Source organism: Olea europaea, chromosome 18, assembly GCF_002742605.1.
Source record: "Olea europaea var. sylvestris chromosome 18, O_europaea_v1, whole genome shotgun sequence".
NCBI classification, from domain to species: Eukaryota; Viridiplantae; Streptophyta; class Magnoliopsida; order Lamiales; family Oleaceae; genus Olea; species Olea europaea.
Window position 1 is genome coordinate 11539083 of NC_036254.1, and position 12800 is coordinate 11551882.

The window sequence follows — 12800 nt, forward strand, 5'->3', positions numbered from 1 at the left end:
GAGGCTCCCTTGGGGCCAGGAGTATAAAGGCTGTTTGAACCCTAGTCAACTTGGCACATCCCGCGATTTACCTCCCTGAGCTGTTGAGGGGCTGGAAGTTCAGGGACGAGGATATAGTCTGGCGTAAGCTGTGACACCTCGTTAAAAAAAAAAAAAAAAAATTAAAGTACAAACCTTCAGCAAATTTTATATTCACATATTGGCAAGTCCATTGGTGAGAAATGAAGATTTTGATATACATTTTAAGAAACAAGAATTATATCAAGATTGTTAACACCTAGCATTCACCAATCAACTAACATCCGATAAACCAAAAGTGTCACGTAATATATTTTGTTTAAATTTAATTTTGTGCATGAGATATGCATTTTTATGTTTAATATGATAAATATTCGAAATTGAATGAAATGTTAGATTCTAGTATAAATTGTGAACATGATGTGAAATATGTTTGCTTCCATTTATGAATTATTGTCTCGCTAACTTTTAATCAACTTTCGATAGAAGTATAATATTTTATGTTATATATGTAATGAATTATGCGAGCATAAAAGATAATGTGTTATCACTAATAAAATATTAAGAATAATTGGACTTGGCGTGTACGTGACAGACATGGCTAGAACTAGAGAGACCGTTAGGAAGACAATAACTTATAGGGTTGTTCTAAACCATAGGCAACAGTTATCCAAGCCTACAAAAATTATGAAGCTGACCCGATTCACACATTTATTAAACATGTGGGGGAAGTCTTCGTAGGTAGGCTATAGCAAGAGGTGTAGGACATGAGATTACACCCCTCCAAACTGTTAACAACCTTATCCATACACTATCACCTCAGTGGGGAGACATGGGCATTGTGGTTAGAAATGAAATACTAGAAAGTAACCCTCTAGAGTACCCAAAAAGAATCGACTTCGAGCTATACTATGAAACTTTCCTAGATAAGTAGATTTCTACTCTTGAGCTTGAACCCGAGCTAGAGAAGGACCCAGAGGAAGACCCAAGATAGGAGCCGAATTATGAATCCATGTGGAAACCAGAGAATGAGTCGGAGTATGTACCAGGACCAAAGCTAGAACTAGAACTAGAGCCAGAACCAGAACCAGAACCAGAGCATGGCCAGGGCTCGAATTAGACCTTAAGCTAGAGGTTGACTAGGAATCTGAGCCTGAGTTATGTATATCTTTGGAAGATGAAGCCCCTCCATCTAAGCTTCGTAGGATTCAAGATGGTTGAACAAGCAAAGATGAAGACTAGCAACCTAGAGATAGTTTAGTTTAAATAAATAATTTCATCCTAAGATAAAGGGGGGATGTAATCAACATTTGGAATAATTCATAGGTTTTTCTTCATCGTCTATGATTTAATCCTTTCAATCATTCTTCGTGTATTTTAGGATTTAAAATTTTGTGAAACTGAGTTGTTCATTCGAATATATTGAGATGTTATTGACTATTTCTAAAACGAAATTTATTTTGTTGATTTAAAGGAAATGACATGTCAACCAACACAAGATGCTATGTTTAAGGATTTGTTGAGAGCTGTGTAAGATCTTGGTAGACAGCAAACACGAGCACCCCCTCAGAATGCACAGACTAACTCCAACACCACGAGCTCAGTTGTGGAATACTTTTGTCATTATAAGCCCCCTACCTTTAACGGGATGGCTGGCCCTTTGACAGTTGAGGAATGGATAAGGGGTTTGGAACGGATCTTAAAGCATCTTAGCTACACTGATGCCCAGAAGGTTTTATGTGCTGAGTTCATGCTATTCGATGCAACGGCCCATTGGTGGGAGTTCATTTCACGCATTAGGATTGAGGCACAACAAAGTAACCTTACTAAGGCACGTTTCAAATAGGAGTTGATGGGAAAATATTTCTCACAAGCTTTGAGAGATCGTAAGGAGATGGCGTTTCTGCAACTTAAGTAAGGAAAAATGGCATTGATCGATTATGAGAGGAAGTTCAAACAACTTTCTAGGTAAGCGACACATTTAGTAGATACAGAGCAAAAGAAAGCTAGAAGGTTTAAACTTGGACTTCGCCAAGAAATTGAAGGAATCATGGCATCTCATGAATTCACCATGTATAGTCAGGTTCTACAACGAGCTCGCGCAATTTCAAATCGACTAGAAATTGATTAGACAATTCGAGAAAGCACTAAATTTTTAGGAAAGAGGAAATGGAATGCGCCGAACGAAGGTAAAGGAAATGGATAAAACAAGAACACTAGTTTTGAAAGGTGGTCAGGATCAAGTAAGCCAAATAATGTTCTTCTTCCTTGTTTTAAGTGCAATAAGACCCATAGAGACGAGTGTTTGTATGGAAAGAATGTGTGCTATCAATGTGGAAGGCATGGTTATATTGCTACCAATTGCCATGGATCCCACCGAAGCGGGACAACGAACAAAGCAAAAAGGGAACAGCCAGAGTGTTTGCCTTAACCCAACAGGAGGCAACTGACAATTAAGACATAATGGCAGGTACCCTATGAATATCTGCACTGCTTGCTTATGTTCTTATATACACGGGGTTGTTCATTCCTTATTTATACTATTACTAAATCTCATACTGTTTGCGAAGAAGTCGTTGATGTTCTAGAAGTTACTACCCCATTAGACAATACGCTTAATACCAATCGATTACTAGGACAGTCGAGATGAATGAACAAGAATTTGTAGCTAACGTATGACTTTTAGAGATGAAGTATTTTTTGATGCCATCTTAGGAATAGATTGGTTGGAAAATAATTATGCAACAATACAAAGCTTTGAGAAGACAGTAAATTTTTATTAGTGTGGAGAAAATGAGATCAAGTCCTAGGACTTTTTACCTAGATAAGATAATTTCACAGACGAAATTAATTTAGGAAGGGGAGATTGTCACGCTCCAAAAATTTTATAGGATAAAGCTATTTGTTCTGTCTGCTACATTTTATATTTTGGAAAATTGGGGGTTGAAGTGATACATGTATTAATTTCTATTTTATTTGGATAAAATATTTAAATATTGATAAAGTAATGATAAGTATATCAATATTGTACTTGTTATATAGCTCTTATTTAATAATCTATTTTAAGCGCGAGAAAAAGTCAATTTGAATAAATCAGCACCAAAATATTACAGTTTGAAAAAGTCGTTAAAATCTGTTATTACAATTGAATCCAAAATTTGGCTGTAAAGGGAGATGCTGTCCCATGTAGGAAGTGTTATATTGTTTATTTATTTGTCGAATGATATGTTCACCTGAAGGTTAGGTAGAAAAGGTAGTTTCTTTTTTTCATTTTCTTTGATTTTGGGTTTTGTAGAGATGCCAACCACGTATAGACTAAATAGGGATAAGAGTCAAGACAAAGTAGTTTATTTCTTTACTTACAGGAATGATATTAATATCATATTACGGACCTTTCTCGGCATCATACACGGCACATCACAAATTTTATGCCACCGAGAGAGTCAATTGTCTTTGACCAAAATTAATTAAGTGACCTTTTTTTTTTTTTTTTTTTTTTTTTTTGGGTTGGAGTAGGATGATTATGCTGCAGATGATGATCAGTATGAGAAAAAACTCAAGAAAGAGACATTAGCATTTTTCATGCTGGCTACGTAAGATCATTTTTTTTTTAATCGTTACGGTTGAGAGGCACGTGCGAATAATTGTAAAAAACCAACTATACGGAAAATAGTGTGAAAAAAGGATTGTATAGGGTCACACTCAAATAAGTGCTAAAATTGGGAATAAAGTAGGGATGATATGTTTTCGTTACCATTTGGTATATGATTTTAAGCGAGGCAACAGAGAAAAAAAAAATTGGGAACGTGAATTACTTACTTTTCTTCCAACAATTCTCTTTACCAATCAAGATATGATACTATATGCAAGTTAATCCGTCTTTGCAATATTATAATTTTTTTTACGTAATTTTATTTCATGAAATGCTAGTTGACCTATGGGTCTTAATGAAATGTGAGATCTCCTTCGAGTTTTCTCGATTGTTTGCACAGAAATGTTTTAGAGCATTCGATTGATCTCTGATTGCTGTTGATGGAATGTTATAAATTTATATTTAAAAAGTTATTATATTATTTTGGACGTAGGTATCCTACTGAGTTTGAATTACTCATTCCTTTAAATTTTAACATTTCAGATTAAATCGGTCAAATGTGGATGGTGGCTAAACAGTGTGAGGGTTGTCAAGTAAATTTTTCAAGAAAACGCTCAACAATAAATTTGTTAGGATATTTTGTGTTTTTCCTTATTTTCATTAAATATTCTTAATATCGTGATACTAAGTTTATTTAATTGTGTACATTATGTTCAATAAATTAAGGATTTACAATTTTCAATTAAATATTTCCACTTCAAGTATGTTTATGAAATGATATTGGTAACACTCCAAAATTTCAATAAAGTTTGGGGCTTTACACTTATCACTATGTGTTATACTCTTGCACAGAAACTATTCATGTGTAGTTTGTTCAAGAATAAATAATAAGTGAAGAATATTGACATCACGAATGAATAAATAAAATATAGCACCGTTTGATAGCCAATATTTTTAGAAAACAATATTTTGAGTAGTGATTTTTTTGAAAAAATGTATAGTTAAAAAGTATGGATAATTTTTGAGTTTACGTGTAAAATATTTTATCGTGTGAATGTATAAATAAAAATGAGTATATAAATTAAAGAGTTTTGGAATAATGGTTATAAAACAGGCACATAATTGTCTTTATGGGGAAAAAAAAAAAAAAAAAACGACGAGGCATAGGGAAAAAAATTAAACTTTAGAAGTACTATAACTAACGATCTTCTAATTGTCACAATTAAACACGATTTATCTCTCAAACATGTTCCATACAGGCATTCCTATGAACAATTGGCCATTCTTTATAGCCGGATCTACCTAGGTTCTTTGGAAATGTAGACTATGTTTGGCTTGCATTTTAAACTCCACATTCAAAGAGACTCATAACTTTTAAGCCACATATTTATCTATATTTATCAAAATTTACTAAAAATCTGATTTTATCTAAACCAATAAGGAGTTAAATAAAAAATTAATTAATTAATATTAAAAATTGGAAAAAAAAATGTAATGCACGTGATTGAACTTTTAAATGGACCTACACGGTCTATTAAGGACTTAAATGCTATCTAAGAAAAATATAGAAATCTAACTAGCCATTTTTCTTTATTTATACAATATATTACATTACATAATTTTTAGGAAAATGCTCTGTGTACAGAGATTTTTTTCACAGTTACATGATAGCCACACCCCATGTGAATATTTTATTGAAATGGGCCAGTCTACTGTGTGTATTCTGTGAAACGTCTGTAAAATTTTTCCCTATAAGTGCAGCATCGTTCTAATTTTCAATACGACAAACCCTAATGGGATTGGGAAAAAATATATATATGTACTGCACGTGATTTAACTTTAAAATAGACCTACACGGTCTATTAAGGACTTAAATGCTGTCTAAGATAAATATAGGAACCTATTTATTACATTTCGCATTGATTGGGATCCAGCTGTAAATACTTATGAAAATTGCCACTGCATTTTTCATGCCACCCCCGAGTTGCAGTTTTGCAGTAAAAGTGTCCAATTAATTCTGACGACAGACAGCACGTTACAGCCCAACAGCACAGGGGAAACGAAATCCATGTTTTATTCACAGAATTCACGTGAATCACCGTTTAAATACTACAGAAACCCTCAAGCAAACCCACAAAATTTTGAGGAGAAGAAGGAATGGGTGAAGAGAGCACAATGTGGAATTTTGAGGGTGATAAGCACCTGAACAAAGCATCTGCTTGCACTATTAGAAGCTTTCTCACCACCGTGAAAGAAAATCTGAATCAGAATGACGATAGGCCTGTTATTCCTCTCGGCCATGGCGATCCAAGCGGATTCCCGAGTTTTCGGACTGCTCAAGTAGCTGAAGACGCCGTTGTTGATGCAGTTCGATCTGCCAAATTCAATAGTTATTCATCAAGTCTTGGTATTATTGATGCGAGGAGGTAACTTGCTTGCCTTGCATGTTTCTGGTCAATAATTTTAGGAGCCAAAAAAAAAAAAATGCAATTTATGTTCATGATTTTTATTTCTTCTAATATCTATCTGTGGTTCCAGAATTCTGAAACTCTGACGTGTGTATAGTCACCTTAACTAAACATGAGGTGTTTGGTTTACTGTCTGAATGACGGTGATGTGAAGAAAATCCAATATAAGATTCAATGAACATGAATATACTGGAATTTGAATTTTTATAAAATAAATTTTAGCAGAAATCATTGTCAAGTTTCAAATGTGTCAAGTCTAATCTAGTATAATTTAAAATTCCAAGTACATGTAAAACAAAGTTTGGAAAATTAATCATTCATAAATTCAACAAGAGGGAAGATTCTTTAAAGTGGAACTAAGTAGATAAGGGAAAAATTTTACGAACTTCATATATTTTTGTTTTTTAATCTAAAATGGTGTAATTGATAAATATTTTAGTAAGTATATTTCAATAAATGGAATTAAAACATCAGTGCGAAGTCTGAACCTTTCTATTTTTTCTACTAGGGCGATTGCAGAGTATCTCTCTCATGACCATCCATATGATATATCACCAGAGGATGTTTTTGTCACTGTTGGTGCAAGACAAGCAATTGATGTCTTAATAACAGTTCTTGCGCGTCCTGGAGCTAATATATTGCTCCCCCGACCAGGATATCCATTGTATGAAGCACGGGCCGTGTTTAGCCATCTTGAAATACGCCACTTTGACCTTCTTCCAGAGAAGGCATGGGAAGTTGACCTTAATGGCTTAGAAACTCTGGCAGATGATAGAACAGTTGCCATGGTTCTTGTAAACCCTGGGAATCCATGTGGAAATGTGTACACACACGAACATTTACAGAAGGTGGTTAAATATTACTTCTTCATGCTTAGTAGTGCATCTATCTTCAGTTTTATTTGTGGAATTTAGTAATATTTAGTGATGGGTTCGAGTTCTTTAGATTGCAGAGACAGCAAAAAAGCTTGGATTTCTGATAATATCAGATGAAGCTTATGGCTATCTAGCTTTCGGGAGTACTCCATTTGTGCCAATGGCAAGGTTTGGATCAATTGTACCTGTTTTCACAATTGGCTCTTTATCTAAAAGATGGATGGTTCCTGGCTGGCGAATTGGTTGGGTTCTGACGAGTGATCCCAATGGTATCCTCCAAAAACATAAGGTATTACTCTCAATTGTACATTAGCACTAAATCCTTGAGTGATTTTTTATATTTTTTGGATAACATTGTCTAATGTTTATTCGAAATGACAAGAAGGAAAGAAGTGTTGACTGTCTTTTATTTGACAAAAGGATCATTTCTCGGATAACAATGCATAATATTAATTTGAAATCAACAAAATACTATCTCACGAGTGCTTTGCTTATTATATAATATTGATGAAGGTTGATAGTGTGAATATAATAGTGAACTTTCATTTTCTCAGTACATTCTTGGGAAGCCGATGTAGGACAACAAAGAAAAGGATGAATTTATGAATAGGAGCTATCTTTGGGCACCTCCAACCATTGCATCATTTTTTGGTGTTAAGTTGCTCCAACTCAATACCAAATTTTGCATCATTTTTCATCAAAATGGTGCAAAGTGTAAAATGTCCATTTTGCCCTTATTTAACATTTTTTAAATAAATTTGTTAAGGGTATTTATGTCATTTGTGCTATATATTTTTTAATACAATAAATTATTATTATTATTTTATTAATATTAATATTAATAATATTATTATTTGCATTTAAAATAAATTTTAAATGTAAGATATAATAATTAATAAATTAATTAAAAGACAATTTAAGATACATCAAACACGATTATTTATTAAAATTAATACGAAATATATTAAAGAGTGACATACATACGATAATCTATTTTTATTTTTAAAAAAAGGATACATAAAAAAGTACATAGTCGATCATTTGTGGGATGAACATATGAATTCTGAGAATTAAATTGCAAAAATTTAACGACTTCGTCATATCGTCTATCCAAATTCGAAATGCATTGTACTATTTTCTAATGGCATGATTTCATATTTTCGTTGTTGTAGTATTTTTATTAATTGTTCTATGTTTTTTATATTTATTAATGAATTTAATCTTTTCCTTAATTTAACGTAATTATTTATTTAGTAATTTATGTATTTGTGAAATAATTAAATAAATAATATTTCGAATAAATAAATTATAAAGAATAAAAAATAGAAGAAAATGGTTAAACACTGTTCATTTGGTGTAATTTTTGGTGTAATGGTTGGAGATGAATTTTAGTTTGAAGCAAGATTTGGTACAAACTTTGGTGCAAAATGGTACAAAATTTGGCGCAGAGTTGAAGATGGCCTTAGATGTTGGCATCGTAGTTCTCAGACCTAAACTGGACATCGATTCAAACAAGTTACACGGGTTAACGGATCACTGGTCTGGAGGATGGGTAGATCATTGTTTGAGAAATAGTGTAAATTGTTTTTTAAGGTGTAAAAACTTCTTTTGTATCATTAATTTTATTTTACAAGTCTGCTTATAATTAATGTATAATTTTTGTTCGTACAATGTTTACATTTATATTCTATAATTTTTAAAATATAGTATCTCCAATAAAGTTTATGGGTCTGTTTGGTAGTAATTATGAGAATTAATTTTTTGACCGTTAAGAAGAAAAGTGGGTCCACCTGTAAATGAAAAAGTCAAAAATTATGGCTGAAATAGTGCAATGACGATCAAAAAATCATTTTTTTTGGATAAAAAAGCACTACCAAACAGGGCTATATTATCTTTATTTTTTTATGTACAAACGTCCCTATTAACAGTAGAGAACATTTGCATTGAACTTTATTTCTTTCTGCATATGAACATAATCATAAGATAGTTATTTGATATTTAAAAAAACTATTTAATGATTCCTTCAAGGTTTTGTAGGTGAAGCTGATTGAAATTAATGAAAAGATAAAATAAAATAAAATAAAATCATATCTCCTTCAAGGTTTTGTATGTGAAGCTGACTGAAATTAATGAAAAGATAAAATAAAATCATATCTTTATATTATAAATACCCCGAACAGATATAATATGCCTTCAACTCACTGGGGTCGTCACAATTCAAAGAACTGGTCATTGGATCAAGTCTTCTTCCTAACTTCTCAAAAATATTTTTGAAAACTGCTCAAGAACTAGTTCGACTGTGCCAACGGGTCAAATAAATGGCAAAGATGAATTTCATACTTCGCTTATTAATACTATATTTGTTTCTCTGGCAGATTACTGAGTGCATTAAGAGCTATATTGATATCTCCGCTGATCCTTCAACTATTATTCAGGTATGTTAATCGATGGAATAATTCAGAGTCGTAAAGCATGGTTAAATTCTTTTAATGTTGATACTGTCTAAGCAGATGGTAATGAGCATAATGTACTTTGCATACTTGTGTCTGAACAAAGCCACAAACTTTTAACCTTGTCTGCAATTAACCTGTCAAATTAAAGTGGATGGTTGCATATTATCTCCTATAATGATAAGATGTACTTCATAAAAACCGATGCATATTTATAACTGGCTTCTATTTATATGTCATATATTAGATTTTAGTCTAGAAATGAATAGTTGGGAATAATAAAGAAGGGTTACCACTGAAAAGATTATGACTAAGATGATAGGAAGAAGCTAAGCTTGGTATGTATTACCAAGGGCTTAAACTAGAAGAGGCTTGTCACAGCACATCAACAGGACCCATATAATTTCTTATTCGTTCCCTCTTACAAGTATCAGACCCTTATGACATTACCCTATTCATTTCCATACACAATTGTTTCGAAACAAGGAAACCACGAAATTCAATATGTTGAGTTCCAATTGTTCTAACTGATGCATGTTTACGACTATTTCTTCCATATATCTGACCATAGTGGAATGTGGACACAAACGTTTCAAGTCTAACCGTAACGACTGAATATTGGAGGAGGCTGTGAAGTACATCAGAAGAACCATAGCCTTAAATGAATATTTGTATTTTGGTTTTCCTCATCAAATAATTCATGCTTCTACACCATATATTAGGGCCAACATTCTATGAGTGATCTTTGTGTCTTTTGAAGATCAAGTGCAGAATATTTTAATTCTTTTCAAATGTGTAAATGTAACATGTAGTTTTTCAGGGTGCTCTTCCTCAAATTCTTAAGAAAACACCTGAAAGTTTCCATTCAAAAACTTTAAATTTGCTGAGAGAAGCTGCAGATATGTGTCATGCTAGACTAAAGAAGATCCCTTGCATCACCTACCCAAGCAGACCCCAAGGTTCCATGTTCTTTATGGTAAGATCAAGCATTGAAACTCAGGAATTTTTACGAGCTTGAAAATTTATCAACTGAAGCATCAATTCTCTTCATGTTGGTTTAGGTGAAATTGAATCTACTGTTACTGAAAGACATAAATGACGACGTTGAATTTTGCATTAAGCTAGCCAGGGAGGAATCGGTGATTGCGCTTCCAGGTAAGAAAAATGCCTTCATAAACATCTGAGAAATGTATTAGGGTAGTTTTGAGCAAAATAAAGTAAATTTTTTTCTGCACAGGGGCTGCCGTGGGATTGAAAAATTGGCTGAGGATAACTTTTGCGGTCGAGCTTTCATCTCTTGAAGCTGGCCTTGAAAGGATTAAAGACTTCACCCTAAGGCATGCAAAAACTGAATAGTTGAAACAGTTCTTAAGCCTATGCAAAAATTGATGATCTGATAACTATAACTTGAATTTTATTAAGTTTTGGAAGATTAACCATCATCCCTTTTTCTCATATTTGAAATTCAAATTTAGAAGAATGTTGTTCGGTCTTGTGTTTGCTTGAATACGTATGGCCAATTGTTGGGGATCCTAGGAGTTCAATCAACCAAAACATCAAACAATAGAAGAAATTCGAAGGCAAAACAATGGAAAAAGGGATGGAAAAATGCAACCTGTCTTTGGCCGAATCTGGACAGATTTTGCTTCTTCCTTGCAGCAGCTTTCTTCCCTTCTTATGGCTGTTTTTCAGGCTCAGGAACAGCCCTCCATGACTTGCAAATCACCTTCCAAGAGAGAGGGGAAAAATCCGGCAAAGAACCACCACCTTAAGCTAAAAAACCGAGAGTCCTTTTTGCTGGGAAAAACCGAGAGCTCCCTCTCATCAAGTCACAACATCTCCCCCAAGATTAAATCTCGGTCGTCGATCTTCATCCAATGGTCCACAAAAAACTGAATAGATGGTGTTAAGTGAACCATATTCTCACATTCTTCATCTTGGTTCTCCTAACACTCTCTCTTGGTTGCGAATTTGCACATGGAAGAACTGTTCATCATCACCGCCCACTACCTGCAAGAAAAATTAACCAATGTCAATATGTAATAAAGATAAGCACAATTTAAATTTACCTGCAAGTAGAATTTTTGTTCCCATATCAGAGGGATTCCTATCAGTGTGAATTTTAACAAGATTAACTTCACCTTGAGACAGTTTCTCACGAATAAAATGATACTTTACCTCAATATGTTTAGTTCTTTCATGGTAAACAGGATTTTTACAAAGCAATAAAGCACTTTGACTATCAGTAAACATAACAGGTGTATCATGCATAAAATTCAATTCTTTTAAAATTCCTTTTAACCAAGTACATTCTTTAACCGCCTCAGTTATGGCAACATATTCTGCCTCAGTACTTGACAAAGTAACTAAAGGCTGCAGCTGTGACTTCCATGTTATACAATTGTCACCTAGTGTAAAAAAGTACGCTGTGGTAGACTTTCTGCTATCATTGTCACCAGCAAAATCAGAGTCTACATACCCCTTTAGAGCAAGTTTTTCAGATCTCTTTTCATACACTAGACCCAGATTAATATACCAACAATGTACCTTAACAACCATTTTAGACCTGCCCAATGGGGCTTTCTTGGGTTTGACATGAATCTGCTAAAAAAACTTATAGCATATGCTAAGTCAGGTCTGGTTGTTATTATAGAGAACATAACGGAACCTATAGCATTAGCATAGGGTATGTTCCTCATTTCTCTAAATTCCTCCTCAGTCTTAGGAGATTGTGCACTGGAAAGATTCATGTGAGCTGCTAAGGGAACGTTCATAGATTTTGATCCATTCATACCAAATTTAGTTATAACTTTGTTTAGATAGGCTTCTTGGGAAATTACTAGTCTATTTTCAGCCCTATCTCTCTTTATAACCATCCCCAAAATCTTCTTAGCACTCCCCAAATCTTTCATATCAAATTCTGATTTTAAAAGGTTCTTCATCTTAGTGATTTCAGTCTTACTTGAACTTGCTAGAAGCATGTCATCTACATACAGCAACAAGTAGACCTCACAGCCCTCCTTACTATCATTATAGTACAGGCATGCATCGTGTTCACTCCTTTTAAAACCTATCTTCAGAACATAGGTATCGAACCTTATGTACCACTGTCTAGGACTTTGTTTAAGCCCATATAGAGATTTTTCTAATTTGCACACACAGTTTGTTTTACCTTTCATCTCAAAACCTTGAGGCTGACTCATGTAAATATCATCTTCCAATTCCCCATGTAGGAAAGCAGTCTTGACATCTAGTTGTTCCAGTTCCCAGTTGTACTGAACAACCAATGCAAGAACAAGTCTGATTGTTTTGTACTTTATCACAGGAGAGAATATCTCATTGTAATCAACCCCCTCCTTTTGAGTGAACCCTTTCGCCACTAATCTGGCCTTATACC

At 33.7% G+C, this 12800-nt stretch overlaps 1 protein-coding gene across 1 annotated transcript; it reads left to right on the top strand.

Annotated features, from left to right (window-relative positions):
• The first annotated feature begins 5636 nt into the window (after positions 1 to 5636).
• On the top strand, positions 5637 to 11543 carry LOC111367454 (tyrosine aminotransferase-like). The gene is made up of 7 exons (XM_022988337.1): positions 5637 to 6036; positions 6587 to 6926; positions 7024 to 7242; positions 9329 to 9388; positions 10224 to 10379; positions 10465 to 10558; positions 10641 to 11543. The coding sequence occupies exons 1-7, from the start codon at positions 5768 to 5770 to the stop codon at positions 10757 to 10759; spliced, it is 1257 nt and encodes a 418-aa protein (XP_022844105.1). The 5' UTR covers positions 5637 to 5767; the 3' UTR covers positions 10760 to 11543.
• The last annotated feature ends 1257 nt before the right edge of the window (positions 11544 to 12800 follow it).

What these genes read in the sequence shown, in the direction of transcription:
- LOC111367454 (XM_022988337.1), top strand. Translation starts at nt 5,768, where the DNA reads ATGGGTGAAGAGAGCACAATGTGGAATTTTGAGGGTGATAAGCACCTG. An exon ending in GTATCCTCCAAAAACATAAG is followed by an intron (nt 7,243 to 9,328) that starts GTATTACTCTCA and finishes TTTCTCTGGCAG; the next exon opens with ATTACTGAGTGCATTAAGAG. An exon ending in AAGGTTCCATGTTCTTTATG is followed by an intron (nt 10,380 to 10,464) that starts GTAAGATCAAGC and finishes ATGTTGGTTTAG; the next exon opens with GTGAAATTGAATCTACTGTT.